General features: G+C 36.0%; 1 protein-coding gene across 7 annotated transcripts in view; it reads left to right on the top strand.

Annotated features, from left to right (window-relative positions):
- LOC123319500 (disks large 1 tumor suppressor protein) overlaps nt 1–13653 on the top strand; it is a 693102-nt gene that overhangs the window by 327788 nt on the left and 351661 nt on the right. Inside the window, exon 1 of one of the 7 annotated variants that reach the window (XM_044906519.1) lies at nt 3889–3996. The exons of the other annotated variants lie outside the window; for them this stretch is intronic. Coding sequence (XP_044762454.1) covers nt 3904–3996 — 93 coding nt within the window. The 5' untranslated portion in view covers nt 3889–3903. Of the gene's footprint in view, nt 1–3888; nt 3997–13653 lie in introns of those variants that run through there. 7 annotated transcript variants of the gene reach the window in all.

The raw sequence follows: 13653 nt of genomic DNA, 5'->3' as shown, positions 1-13653 counted from the left end.
GGAAAACTCTTCAAGATATCTCCATTGCCTTGATTATATCAATCGATCCTGATATTTTGTGGTTTTTGTCATAACTTTTTTATTTTCGAAAATATATCTTAAAACGATAAAAACTTTCTAGAGGCACTTTGTCACTGGGAATACGACACTTTATTCCACTTTTTTATGTCTTGTATTGAGGGTGAAAAGAAATAACTTCTTTTTTTTAAATAAGAAACACAGCTGAAACATCTATAACTACAATAAAATGAGGTAATTCGTATTTCAATTTATTCCAATGAATATCGAGCAGAACTTTTTATAATAAATTCAAGTACAACTCACAGAAAGTTCTCGAATTGAGTATTATTAATCTGTAAACAAATTCGATATCTTTCTTGAAACAGCATAACACGGGAAATGTCTCATATCCCCATATGAAAAAATCCAAAGGATTCAGGTCTGGTGATCTTGCTGGCCAGGCAATATTACCATACGTTCCTAAACACTGATTCTCGAATAAACTGTCAAATTTGAAAAGTGATGTATTTTTGTGATTCCATATCGTTCTGATATGAAACTTGTCTATAAATTCGCCAATGCTTCTTTTTGCAAAAAAACTAACCCAGAAGCATCAGAAACAGCGGAAATCGAACAATTTGGGATACCTGTACATCAGCGGGTGTAATATATCAGAATTAGTTTCGTTCGCTAAATTACAATGCACTAGTAGTTGGGGAACCCAAGAGGGAAATTCGGGATTTACTCGAGTGCGACAGATGAATATAAAGGGAGATTCCTTAGACCCTGTATAGTACCTCTACCAAAAATTAGATCTGTATATAGGTGGAATTGTCTAGGTCAGCCTGTCAGAATAGTAAACAAAACGATCATTGTACATACTCGAGCTTGTCAGATTGAGATGCATGTGTTTAATTACATGTTGAAAAGTATATATTCTCTTAATCTGACAATTTAATTGAATTTAAGCTGAGGATGATTCAAGAATAACGAAAAAAATATAATCTAACAGCTTCAGCAAGTCGAAGCAATAAATATTGGCCATAAAGGTCACACAAATCAGGTTTTTTGAATTATCTCCCCTCCTGGGCTTCAAATTGTTTTCGCATTCATTATAAAGTTGTAGAGCATAACATTTTCTACAAAGCATAACATTTTCTACAAATTTTGTCCGAAGCAATTTTTCTACGTCCGTACGTTTTTGAGATATTTGGCGATGAATGCACATTAAGAGTGGGTTTCTACATTGACCTTGGCCTGTCGCATGTGTGTCTGAGCTCCTCGCCCTTATCCCCCTCTAACTCGAACATGGTTAAGAGTGTATAAAATTGCTTCAGACAAAAGTTGTATAGAATTTTATTATCTACAACTTTCATAATGAATACAGAAACGATAAGGAAGGGAAATATTTCAAAAAAATGCCTTGTTATCATCTTCAAACTGTCAGATTAAGAAAACCCCCTGGGATTAGTGTCAGATTAATGTATGAAAATCTGACACGCTCGAGTATGTACAGGGTGGGCAAATTTCGATGTTTTAGAACTACAGCTTTTGAACCAGAGGAGATCTGATACCCCATTCTCGTTCTCTTTTTCTGAGAAACTAACAAGAGTAGAAGTCATTTTTAACCACCTTCTTTTGTTTTCGAGTTATAAGCGAAAATTGGAAAAATGGCGAATTCGAAATAAATTTATATCTCCGCTAATACTGATGATAGAGCTCTGAAATTGAAACATTATACAGGCACTTTTTTACGTAGAATCCAGTGGCGTGCTCGCCGTTTTAGCAGGATTTTTAATTAAGAAGCTATTACCCAAAGTTATGTTTTTTTAAATGGGAACACTAGATTTCTGTACAATTTTTTGAAAGCTTAATTTTTACTGATTTCGAAAATATATAACATCATATGGTTTGCATCAACATAAATAATAGAAAATGGTCCAAAACTTTTTTCCTCAATATTTCCATAATTTCAACTATTGACGAGCACAGTAAAATAGAGCTTCCTATAATAAGAGCAGTCTCCTTCCGGCAATGTTATTCTTTCTATGCTTTTTACCAATTTTCACAAAATTTGAATCTTGGAGAAATTGAGTAGGAAGCATAGAAATGAAAGGACTTATAGAAGGAGAATGTAGTAATAATAAGATTCTATATTTTTCTATTCTCATCAAAAGTTGAAATCATAGAAATATTGAGAAAAAAGGTTTTTGACCATTTTCTATTATTTATATTGATGCAAACCATATGATGTTATATATTTTTGAAATCAGTAAAAATTAAGCTTTCAAAAAATTGCACAGAAATCTAGTGTTCCCATTCAAAAAAACATAACTTTTGGGCTTCGTAATTAAAAATTCTGCTAAAAAGGCGAGCACGCCACTGGATTCTACGTAAAAAAGTGCCTGTATAATGTTTTAATTTCAGAGCTCTATCATCAGTATTAGCGGAGATATAAATTTATTTCAAAATGGCCATTTTTCCAATTTTCGCTTATAACTCGAAAACAAAAGAAGGTGGCCAAAAATTACTACTACTCTTGTTAGTTTCTCAGAAAAAGAGAACGAGAATGGGGTATCAGATCTCCTCTGGTTCAAAAGCTGTAGTGCTAAAACATCGAAATTTGCCCACCCTGTACAAGAAACGATTTATTTTGCATTTTCAGAGGACCGCTGTGACCTTTCGTTACATCTGAATTGTTAGTCCCTTGAAAAAAAGGTTCCTTTGGGTCCAATTAACATATTCTCTAAAAATCTGACACGCTCGAAAAATTTTTTTTTACCATTTTCAATTCTTCCGTACGGCCAGCCCCACCACGCAAACTGTCAGATTAACATGAATTTATTATCAGAGACACGAGTATATACACCTGACGATATTTTTTTCACATCTTTGAGACCCTGCAGACGCTTTCCCCACCGCTGAAAGTGCATACTTCATAAAACCTTGTTATCTTTCTAACAACTAATCTTCAAAATCCAACTATAGGTGATTTTCCTGCAGGGGACAGATTTTTTTTGTAGTTTTTTCGCAGTGCTCAATAGTTCTTTTATGATATGTTTCAAGATAGTTCAATCATCTTTTTTTTTTGCTTTCTTTACCTAGTTCTATGCTGGGTTTCCTGCTCAGCGTCTGGTGCTCCCAGTGCACTGCACCGCCTAGCACTGACGAATAACGTGCCATTATAAACTGCCAATCAATAAGCATCAGCCAAAGAGTCCTTTCAAAGAGTTAATTCAAGTTTGTACTTCGAGTGTTCAGAGATGAAAGAGATCTCGACGTTTTACCAATTATGAATAAATCATTACTTGAGCATTGCAGTATCTTATCCAATTTGCTACGGAACATTTCCCAATTCCGCTAGTCTATGACAAAATGCAGTATTTCCCAGACACGCGATTCATTCCTCACAATTCCGATGCGACTCAGAACGATTTCAATCCGCCCTTTCTGAATGACTTATACCAGTTAGTTGAACGTCTCAGGATAGGCGGACGTACATTTCTATCCACCCTCTCCACTCGTACCCTATTTCTGCCATTAAAGAAAGCAACTAAGGAAAGTAGATTTCGCATGCAGCGAATAAACGTAAATAGAAGTAATTTTATGAAAACATCGTCCGGAAGATAGCCAGCATACATTTCTGCCGGAAACTTCCACTCGAACTGATTGGATTATCTCGGGGAGAACTGGATAGCCGGCGAGGTTGAGGAAACGCTAGTTTTTCACGGAATCGTGTGATAAGTGCCGAGTTCCGGTGAACCGACCTGTTGGAGGAATCGGGTTGCTTCTCCTTGGAGAGACGATGCGGACCGCGTTTCCGGGTATGTCGCACAGATGAAAAGGACGGAAGGACCCTGCTGACACGTGTCGCCGCCGATAAATGGCTCGGTTTTGCGTGATATGGGATTCAACGACAGAAAACTGAGGAGGTTACGACGATTCAGATTTTTCGGCAGGGCCAAGGTGTACCTTATGGTGCGGTGGCCTATGCTGGTAAGTTTGTGTAGATGTGAAATAATTTGACATGTTCCAACAATGATTTTAGAAAATGTTTTTCGCCTAGTGTTCACCATCCCTTTCTGATGTTCCGCTTTTTATTGAAATTTCGATAAAAAATCACAGAAGACGAAGCAAACAATACCTATGCCCTAGATTGGACGTCAAAAATACATTGCCGTACTTATGTTTGATTAATAATGAACGAATTTGTAAAATTTTAATTAAATTACACCTTTATAGAATGATGTAGTCAAAGTTATCAGTTTCGATATTGGGATTCTGAAAAAAATTGAATAAAACACAATGTAATTACTTTTAGATAGATTGAACTAAAGAGTAGAAAATAATGTCTAATTAAAAAGAGTTACATACAACATACAGCAATTGAAGGTCCACATATAAATTACGATTAATTTGTTTGCAAAGAGAACAAAACGAAAGATGATTTACTAACATAATAATTCAATTAATAGTAAAAAAGCGTTTGGTTGTTTCCGAGGGTGTTTCTGAACTGATGCGAAAGATTTCAATAGGAGATTCTTTAGCAAAGGGGTGTCTTTCATATAACTTTTTGTTCGATACCCTTCAAGTTACAGTCCATTAAAATTAGGTAAAGAAATTTGTTTTTATTCAACATATCCTCTGTGAAAAAATTTTGCAGAATGAAATTTGGCAGATAACTGATGCTAATAAAATGGCAGTTTTTAAGTGTTTTTGTTACCCAAAAATGTAATCACAGGGGGTAGAAAAAAACAACCCATATAATATTTTGCATCAGAACTTTTCAATGCGCCTATATTTTCCTATTTAGAAAATTGATTTATAAAGACAGACTCAATCTGCAATTATTTTATGTCTTGACTTTCTATCACAAAGTTGTTAGTTTGATCACAAAAAAATAAAATACTGCTCACTCTTTTCCCATAAATTCACATAGAACTTATCATTTATTAAAAAAAAAAAATCAAGTAAGCTGCTGTCAAATGAAGTCATATGACAAATAGTTTTATTGTCCTGATTTTCGCTAATTTTCCAAGTGGAGATATTATATGAAAATAATTTTTTGCACCTAATTTTTAAGGGCTGTAACTTGGAGGGGTGTTGAACAAAAAGTTTTATGAAAGACCCCCTTAATTTTTGCGAAAGAATCACCCTTCGAAATCTTTCGCATCAATTCAGAAACACCCTGTATGTAGAGGACAGAGAGAGCGGGGAGAGTTATTAGAAAAAATTGGTTCATCGCACCTCGCGCCTTGTCACTAAAATTATTCTGTTAATAACTGAATTCTTATGAGATTTTTTCCAAATTAGTTTATCATTAATCGTAACAGATATATGAGATTTCAATTGTTGTTTGTTGTAACTCTTTTTAATTATTAATTGTTTTGTACTTTTATTTAAGGAGTCGATTCCTGGATGAAAATTGGTTGAGGTCAATCATATTGTAACGCCTGAATTCCGTAAATACGCCCCTGTGCCGCTCGAAAATATCGGGAACATCTCGTATAACGCTCTCGGTGCTGCGAGAATATTCCCGAACAGGGGCGTTTCGACATAAAAGATGCGCGGTGGGCTCGAGGGGCAGTTAGTGTTTTAAGTAGGGAGCGGAGGGAGCAGTTAATTTCAAAGATTTACAAAGTGCAAAGTAGGGAGAGGTAAATTAGTGAGTGTGTGAATGAATAAGAGCAAGTCCTTGTACATAAATCAGTTGTGTAAATGAATAAGACGTAAAGAAAAAAGGCAATTTGATTAACCCCGAGAACGTTACAATACGATTTTTTTGAAATCATCCAAATTTGGCATAATTATGTAGTCACTTGAAGGAACTCCACTTTATGTGAAGTACTATCTAGATTTTCTTCGCATAGTATTTCCAACTTCATTTTCCATATGATTATTTTGAAATGATTTCGTGAGAAGAAAAAATTCATATACCGAATATCCCTCGTAAATAATATAATTCGGAATAGAAATAGAAATTGGCTTCTTCAATCATTCTCCTACGAAAAATAGTAAATACAAAATTTTATTCCTTACTTTTACTTATATTCTGTATATCCAGAATATAACCAATATTCCACAATGAATTTTCTCACGTGAGTCTCACTAGGTATAGTTCCATAGTAATGAAAATCTATATTTCAACATACTCTGATTCCTTTCCACTTGCCGTGTCTCTTAAAATGAAGGAGATTCACGTACTTTCAAAAATGTTTCTCTAACTATTTTCACTGATGTGTTACAGCACAATGATATTCAAATTATGAAAAGCCGTATCCAAAAATGGCCACTATTCCTCCGAACCTTCCAGCTCTCTTCGAAAATATTATGAGAATTTCTGGCTTATTTGCCAAATGAAATGCCTTGCCATATTGTTGCCCCTTCTGTTGTGAAAGGTTTTACGACTGCTTACTGGAGAAGATCCATAGTGTTGTGGAATAGCGTTATAAATCATTTTGAGGTTTTGATGTATAGCTGCTGCATTCGCTGTTCCTAAAAACTGTCGACCGGACGTTTTTTTTCGATACATTTCAATCGATACCAGCACAGATGGCATAGATTCATATCAGTTACAGCAGAATGAAACTCTTGGTTGATACCTACACTATGATAGAAGCATTTATGGTGGGTTCACGCAGACTTAAGTTGTGGGTTATGATTATTCTTCGTGAAGGTGATGACATACCTAGACCGATGGTCTCAAAGGAATCAGTAAAGCCCAATTTATGAGGAACCGCTGCAGGAGCATTATAACTGCATCTGAAACAATAATTATGAATTGAAGACATATTGATAGTTCTTTTTTTTGTAAAAGCACTGAAAAAATAAGGAATTTACCAAAAAAATATTTTCTAGCTGGATGAACGTCTAAATATAGCTATTGACATTTTTGGGGAAAAAACCATCTTGGAAGTTTTTGAGATGAGATTATGACGCGGATCTCGATTACGCAGTGAAATCTTCACGAAATCATTAAGGTCAATTGGGACTATATTTTGAAATTGTTCTGGAATATACATAGTGTCTCAGAAAAGTAGTAGGAACCAAATATATGATTTTTCTTATGGAGCACCCTTTATTTTACTGTAGATTCGGAAAGCATGGTGAAAATAAGACTTAGTTCATTTGACTGGGCTTAAAGTTTGCCGTTTCTGAGATTGTTTTGCTTTTTCGTAAATTTGAGGCTTTGAGGAAAAACCCGATAACTTCGAATGGAATTAATTTTGTAGAATGAGATTTTGGCTGTAAATATTAGAATGATGAAAATAGACACTGCATCTATCATAATTACTCAAAACTCTACTAGGTGTTGGAAACGGGACAACGCATTGAGGACATTTTCAAACTTCAATTTGGGGCTTATTTCAAATGGCTCAGACAGTATTTTATTTTTGCCTTCGATAGCAAAATCAATTACCCTTGAAATATTTGCTATCAAAATCAAATGCACAAATGAAATACGGGGTGAGCCATTTGAAATAAGCGCAAAATTTTGGTTTGAATGAAGAATATCTTTTATTTCTCAGAATAGTCATATATTCATTAGTGAGCAATTAACTCACTTATAAGAGATGAGTTCTTTAAATTTTTGGCATCGTTTGTGAGATATAATTGACATTAAATATTTTAAAGGATTTTCTACAGACTGTATCTTTTGAACCGAGTCGAATTGGAAAAAAATGATGGAGAGAAAAAGCGTTTCTTTGGACCTCAGGCATCTTCTTTTGAAATATACATTACACATTTAATTTTAAGTCAAATCTTCGCCCTGTATACATACGAGGATATATTGAAAAATTCTTAGCCTACTATAAAACCAAACAAAATTTCAATGTCAAAATATTTTATTACTCAACATATTCTCCTCTTAATTGGAAACATTTATTACAGCGAACCTGCAACGCCTCTAGACATTTAAAAAAAAAATGTTTCTTCTTGCTCTGCAAACCAGACCTCCACAGCCTCCTCGTTGGAAGAAAATTTACGACCTTTTAAAACTTTTTTCAGTTGAGGAAAGAGATGATAGTCGGATGGAGCTAAATCTGGTGAATAAGGGGGATGTTCTAGTAATTTGAACCCTAAATCACGAATTTCTTGCATGGAAACATAAGATTTGTGTGCAGGAGCGTTGTCCTTCGAAAACAAAACACCTTTGGATAGCTTCCCGCGTCTTTTCTCTTCACTTTTTTCCCGTAGAGTGGTCAGTAATGTCGAATAGTAATCTCCGGATATTATTCTACCCTAATCCAGAAAATCAATCATGATTACCCCATGGCGATCACAAAAAACTGAAGCAAGAACTTTTCCAGCAGATTTTTGGACACGAAACTTCTTAGGTTTTGGAGAACCAGAATGTAGCCATTCCATCGATTGTCTGCTTTTTTCAGTTGAGGAAAGGGATGATAGTCGGATGGAGCTAAATCTGGTGAATAAGGGGGATGTTCTAGTAATTCAAACCCTAAATCACGAATTTCTTGCATGGCAACATGAGATTTGTGTGCAGGGGCGTTGTCCTGCAAAAACAAAATACTTTTGGATAGCTTCCCGCGTCCTTTCTCTTCACTTTTTTTCCGTAGAGTGGTCAGTAATGTCGAATAGTAATCTCCGGTTATTGTTCTACCCTTATCCAGAAAATCAATCATGACTACCCCATGGCAATCACAAAAAACTGAAGCAAGAACTTTTCCAGCAGATTTTTGGACACGAAACTTCTTAGGTCTTGGAGAACCAGAGTGTCGCCATTCCATCGATTGTTGCTTTGTTTCTGGATCGTTGAAATGTACCCAAGTCTCATTCATAGTAGCAATTCGGTTTAAGAAACCTACATAGTTGTCAAATCGAGCGCAGACCGAACGCGATGCTTCTACCCTTGCACGCTTTTGGCCAACATTTGGGGATCTATTTTGCAGCAATTTTTCTCATGTCCAAATTGACGTGAACTTTATGATGAACGCGTTTGTATGAAATATGCAGTGCTTCAGATATCCGTTTTAGCCCAATTCGACGGTCTGAACTGCGTAGATAGTTTCTGGGACTGACACAGAAACTGGCTTTTCCGATCGGACATCTTCTTTCTTTTAATTTATTTCGTAACTCTGGTTTAATTTTTTGACCTCAAACTTCACACTGACACTTCTAATGATTGTTCGTTGCTATGGTAACGCAATATTTGTTTGTGCATGGAACTGGTCTAGGCTAACTAGATATCAATATATCCTCGTATATTCGATGAAGAATATTTTACTACGGAAAAACCGAAGGATTTGATTTATTTGTAATACCTCCGAAAAGCGCAATGTGGAGCAATAGAAAAAGACATTTCTACGGCCAGTACACACTACTCGAGCTCGTACTCGTGCTCGTCCATCTTGAGCTGATCTAGTAGGCTGGTGTGGCTCTTCTCTCTCGCAGCTGTGTTCCACCTATCATTGTCAGTTGCTTGTCAAGCTTTGACTCACGAGGATCCGCTTCATTTGCAGGCTTGTCTTCGTTCACATGGCTCCAGCGGCTCCTTGAGCATTGCAATCTATTCCTTTAATGTACCTTTCTACAAAAAGCGGAGCCATTTGAGCCGTAAGCTCGTGCGCTTGTCTTTTTGCTCTAGCTATCGTCCACATTACTCGCGAGCCACCTGAGTCACACGAGCACGAGTAGTGTGGACCGGTCTTTCGATAAGGTTTTCTTATTTTTTCCTGAGCAACCAAAAGCGCTACTATGAGGTGTTTCAGGATTATTAAATCATTCTGGGACAGGAATACCCTGCATGTAATAAATACAATTCAGGATCCAACTCTATGGTGATAGCTGTAACACCCCCTTTAATCCGCTCCTTGATGAACGTAGTCCTCTGGAAAGATGCGCGGGGTACTTACCGCATTTCACGGCCTACGTAGTTACGTGAATTTAATGGTCGTATTCCCTGAGCGGCGAACTTTACATACGTTCCCTTCGAAGACGATGCGTAGAAGGGCTAGACGATCTGGCGAAATTCATTTCGAATTGCCCCATTCCCGGAATTAGCGGACAGATTCCGCTAGGTGTAGTTGGCGCGAGGGGGTGACGATTCTAGAGGACGTGGGAATGAACATTTGTATGTTTATCTTGGAGGGTGAAAACATGAATAACCCCGAATACTCGGAGGAGGTCTCTGGAATTTGGCGATTAAATCCCGAGAATTAATTCTGATGAGTTTTGATGTACTCCGAGGGATGGAGGGTGAATATGTTTTCACTCGGGTTGAATGTGTTATTTAGCATACGGCTCAATTTGGACGACTGGGTGAAATGAAGGAACTTCAGTTTCTGTAGTGTGATATTCCTTCATTTTGTTGCTCACTTGTAATGTTTCAATGTGGAATTTAACACGAAGAATGACTCAAACGCCCTTTTTTGACCCTATAGAAATAAATATGCCTTTTGTGTGCTTTTTCTTCAAAAAAACGGGGTTTTATAGTTCATAACATTCCCCAGTAAACGAACTTTCTAAAGAAAAATGTTTTGTAATTGGTAGGATTCTGGGGATCATAGTGCTTTCAACCATGGCAGGTTATTCTTTATTTTAACAATAGAAGTAGTATTCCACAGCCTTCAAGTGCTTATTCTACTTCTCGATAAAATTTCTCTTATACAGGTTGTTCCATAAACATTGCGAACAAATTCAGGATATTTTTCTCTTAGTTATTTGAAATCGCAAAATTTCTGTAGGGCTTTCTCTGGAATTGTTTAGTTTTCAGGATACAGCGCGTTACAATAAGAGACAACCCTGATGTTTTTGAAAGGGGTGGGGAATCCACTTGGAGATAACAAACTGTTTTCAACTTTTTTCCGAAAAGTCGTGCATACTAGAAAAAAAAACGCAGGAAAAATTAGGAATGCTTTCCTGCAGAAACTTCATAGTGCTTCGTAGGATGCTGATATGACTTCTCTTCGAACGGCAGACCAAGTTTTGTTTCTTTCCTGCGGCTACATATTGTTAATCCGTTTAGCTTGATAGTATTCATGTACAGGATGGGCAAAATTGGTGGTAACTGAATTACAACTTTTTCAACCCAACGAGATAGAGGTAAATGCAGGACACATTTCGGTCGTCTTTTTTTTAGAAACTAATAATGCCATCAACTGCATTACTCTATTTTTTTTTTGTTTTCGAATTATAGGTCAAAATTAAAATTTCAACTTTGGTCATTATCTACGTTTCTGTTTAAGCTGGAACGTTGAAATGAAGACATTATACAGACACTTTTTTGATAGCAATCCAGTGGCGTACTATGATTTTTCCAACAGGTATATTTGCTGAGCTATAACATAAAGATATATTTTTTCTTATGAAAACAGTAGTTTGAAATGACTTAGAAAGACTGAGGGTGTTGTATAATATATTTCTGAAACGGTAAAAAAATGGCTATTCTTTTTAAGTCATTTAAACTACTGTTTTCATGAGAAACAACACAACTTTATGTTATAGCTCAGCAAATAAATCTGTAGGAAAAAATAATAGTACTCCACTGGATTGCTATCAAAAAAGTGTCTGTATAATGTCTTCATTTCAACATCCTAGCACAAACAGAAACGGATATAATGACCAAAGTTGAAATCGCCCAAATTTAAATTTTGACCTATAACTCAAAAACAAAAGAAGAATGCAGTTTATGGCATTATAAGTTTCTCGAAAAAAGACGACATGAATGGTACATTTTTCTATATCTCGTTGGGTTGAAAATTTGTAGTTCAGGTATCACCAATTTTGCCTACGTTTTGTACATACGTAAAAATGATGCAGAGCTGAATCGAGCTATGAAAATTATTACCAGAACTATCAGATATGTTCAAGTTCAGTTCTTCCAACATTGTACCGACACAGACCCATATATTCCTTCTGAATTCTTGAAATTAATTTCACTCCTTTCCGGGTTCACTTCCAATTATCCATTATAAATATTCAGGCGATAACGATTTCCAGAGTGCAGTCACGTAAATCTGTACGGTTCAATGATTTCTTAAATTGAATAAAAGCGAGAAGGAAATTTGGCAGTCTGAATAGAATGCATGCAATATTTTCAACAAAGATCTAGTAATTGATCCTTCGAATATAGTTCCTGGTTTTTTTTTATCTTCTCAGGAAAATATTGCCTGTTCAAAATTGTTTAAGAGCAATAGTATCCTCTTCAGATGGTATTCAGCTGTGAATGCAATAAAACCTGTGGTTGATGATTGTCCCATATAGAAATTTCAGGATGGTTTTAAGGGTTACACACGCAGTTTCAGATTTCAAATTTTTTAAATGGGTTATGAATTTCAGATCAAAAGTTCTACTGAAGTCAGTTTTTCATTTCTTGCATTTTTGTCGTTTTGTTTTTTTTCCATTTCAGATTAGAGTTTCGGGTGACTTGAATTCTTCTCTGTTGTTTTCGAATTTTTTGTTATTCGACGATAATGCTCGTTCACACCACAGAATTGTCAAGGACATAGAAATGCATGGCAGTTATCGAGTGGATAGGCGCGCTGCGTCTCCAGGTGGAACTTGTTTTGCACATGTCTAGTCTACAACGTCACAGCAATTATACCGCTCATCTGACGCACTGCAGACTTTACGACAGTTCGCCAATTCTTTGACGAACATTTCGCGACGAGTAGAGCACTACGAAGGATTAGAGGAGGCTTCACTCGATATTAAACCTTGATTTTAAGATGTTCAAACAGGCAGTTTTCAAAATCGGGGTTGTTTTTGTAATAAAGAGTAGTGGACTGTATTACCAGATAATTGAGTTGGAGATGGTATTGCAAAAACATTTATTGTATATCGTTCACAATCACAAAATAAAAAAGTCACCTGTATGAAGCTACATACAGTAATAAAAACAAATACTAACAATATCTATAGACTCATAGAGACATTATTCAACTAAAATAAAGAGAAAATCCAGAGTAGTTCAAATGAGAAGTCACTTAAGGTCAGACTCAGACTTTGAGAAAGTTTGCTAAATTAAAAATTAACACAACGTCTACAGTGACAGAGCAATCAATTAAAAGTCATTGCGAGAAGCTCTTTATTCCATCGAAAATACAGAATGTTAGAATAATAAATTGCAATGAGAAGGCTGTTTTCAATGAACCTATCTATCCATCGTTTCACTTACTGACGATTGGTAATCATTCTAAAATATAGTGAATAGAAAAGAGAGCCTTATTTTTGGTGAAACTTTTCTCTCTTTTCCATTCACTATCAATATGGTGAACGCCAAAGGGTTCAAAGAAGTCATTCTAAGATATGCCTACAGATAGATCATAAAAACGAAATCACATGGTTTTTCTATCTTCATTGAGTGAAACAATGGATTGACAGGTTTATTGAAAACGGCCGTATGTCTGGTCATCAATGAGAGACCATAGGAACCAATTGGGAGTGTACACGATTACCAAAGCAGACTGTCAACCAGTATCATGGCTTACAACTGACCGTTGAACCATATTTGAGAAGTTTACATCGCGTTCTGAAGGAAAACTACTAAATCCGTGGTCCATCCTGGAGAACATAGGGACTCATTCATCTAAAACTCGACAACAATATTTAGTCATATGTAATTGAGCGGTTAACAGTGTTGGCTGAGAAATGAAATAAACTGATTCAAATAAAAGAGATGATCATGAGAAG

Source organism: Coccinella septempunctata, chromosome 8, assembly GCF_907165205.1.
Source record: "Coccinella septempunctata chromosome 8, icCocSept1.1, whole genome shotgun sequence".
Classification (NCBI taxonomy): Eukaryota; Metazoa; Arthropoda; class Insecta; order Coleoptera; family Coccinellidae; genus Coccinella; species Coccinella septempunctata.
Note: the sequence above shows the minus strand (reverse complement) of the source record. Positions and strands in the feature narration are given on the sequence as shown.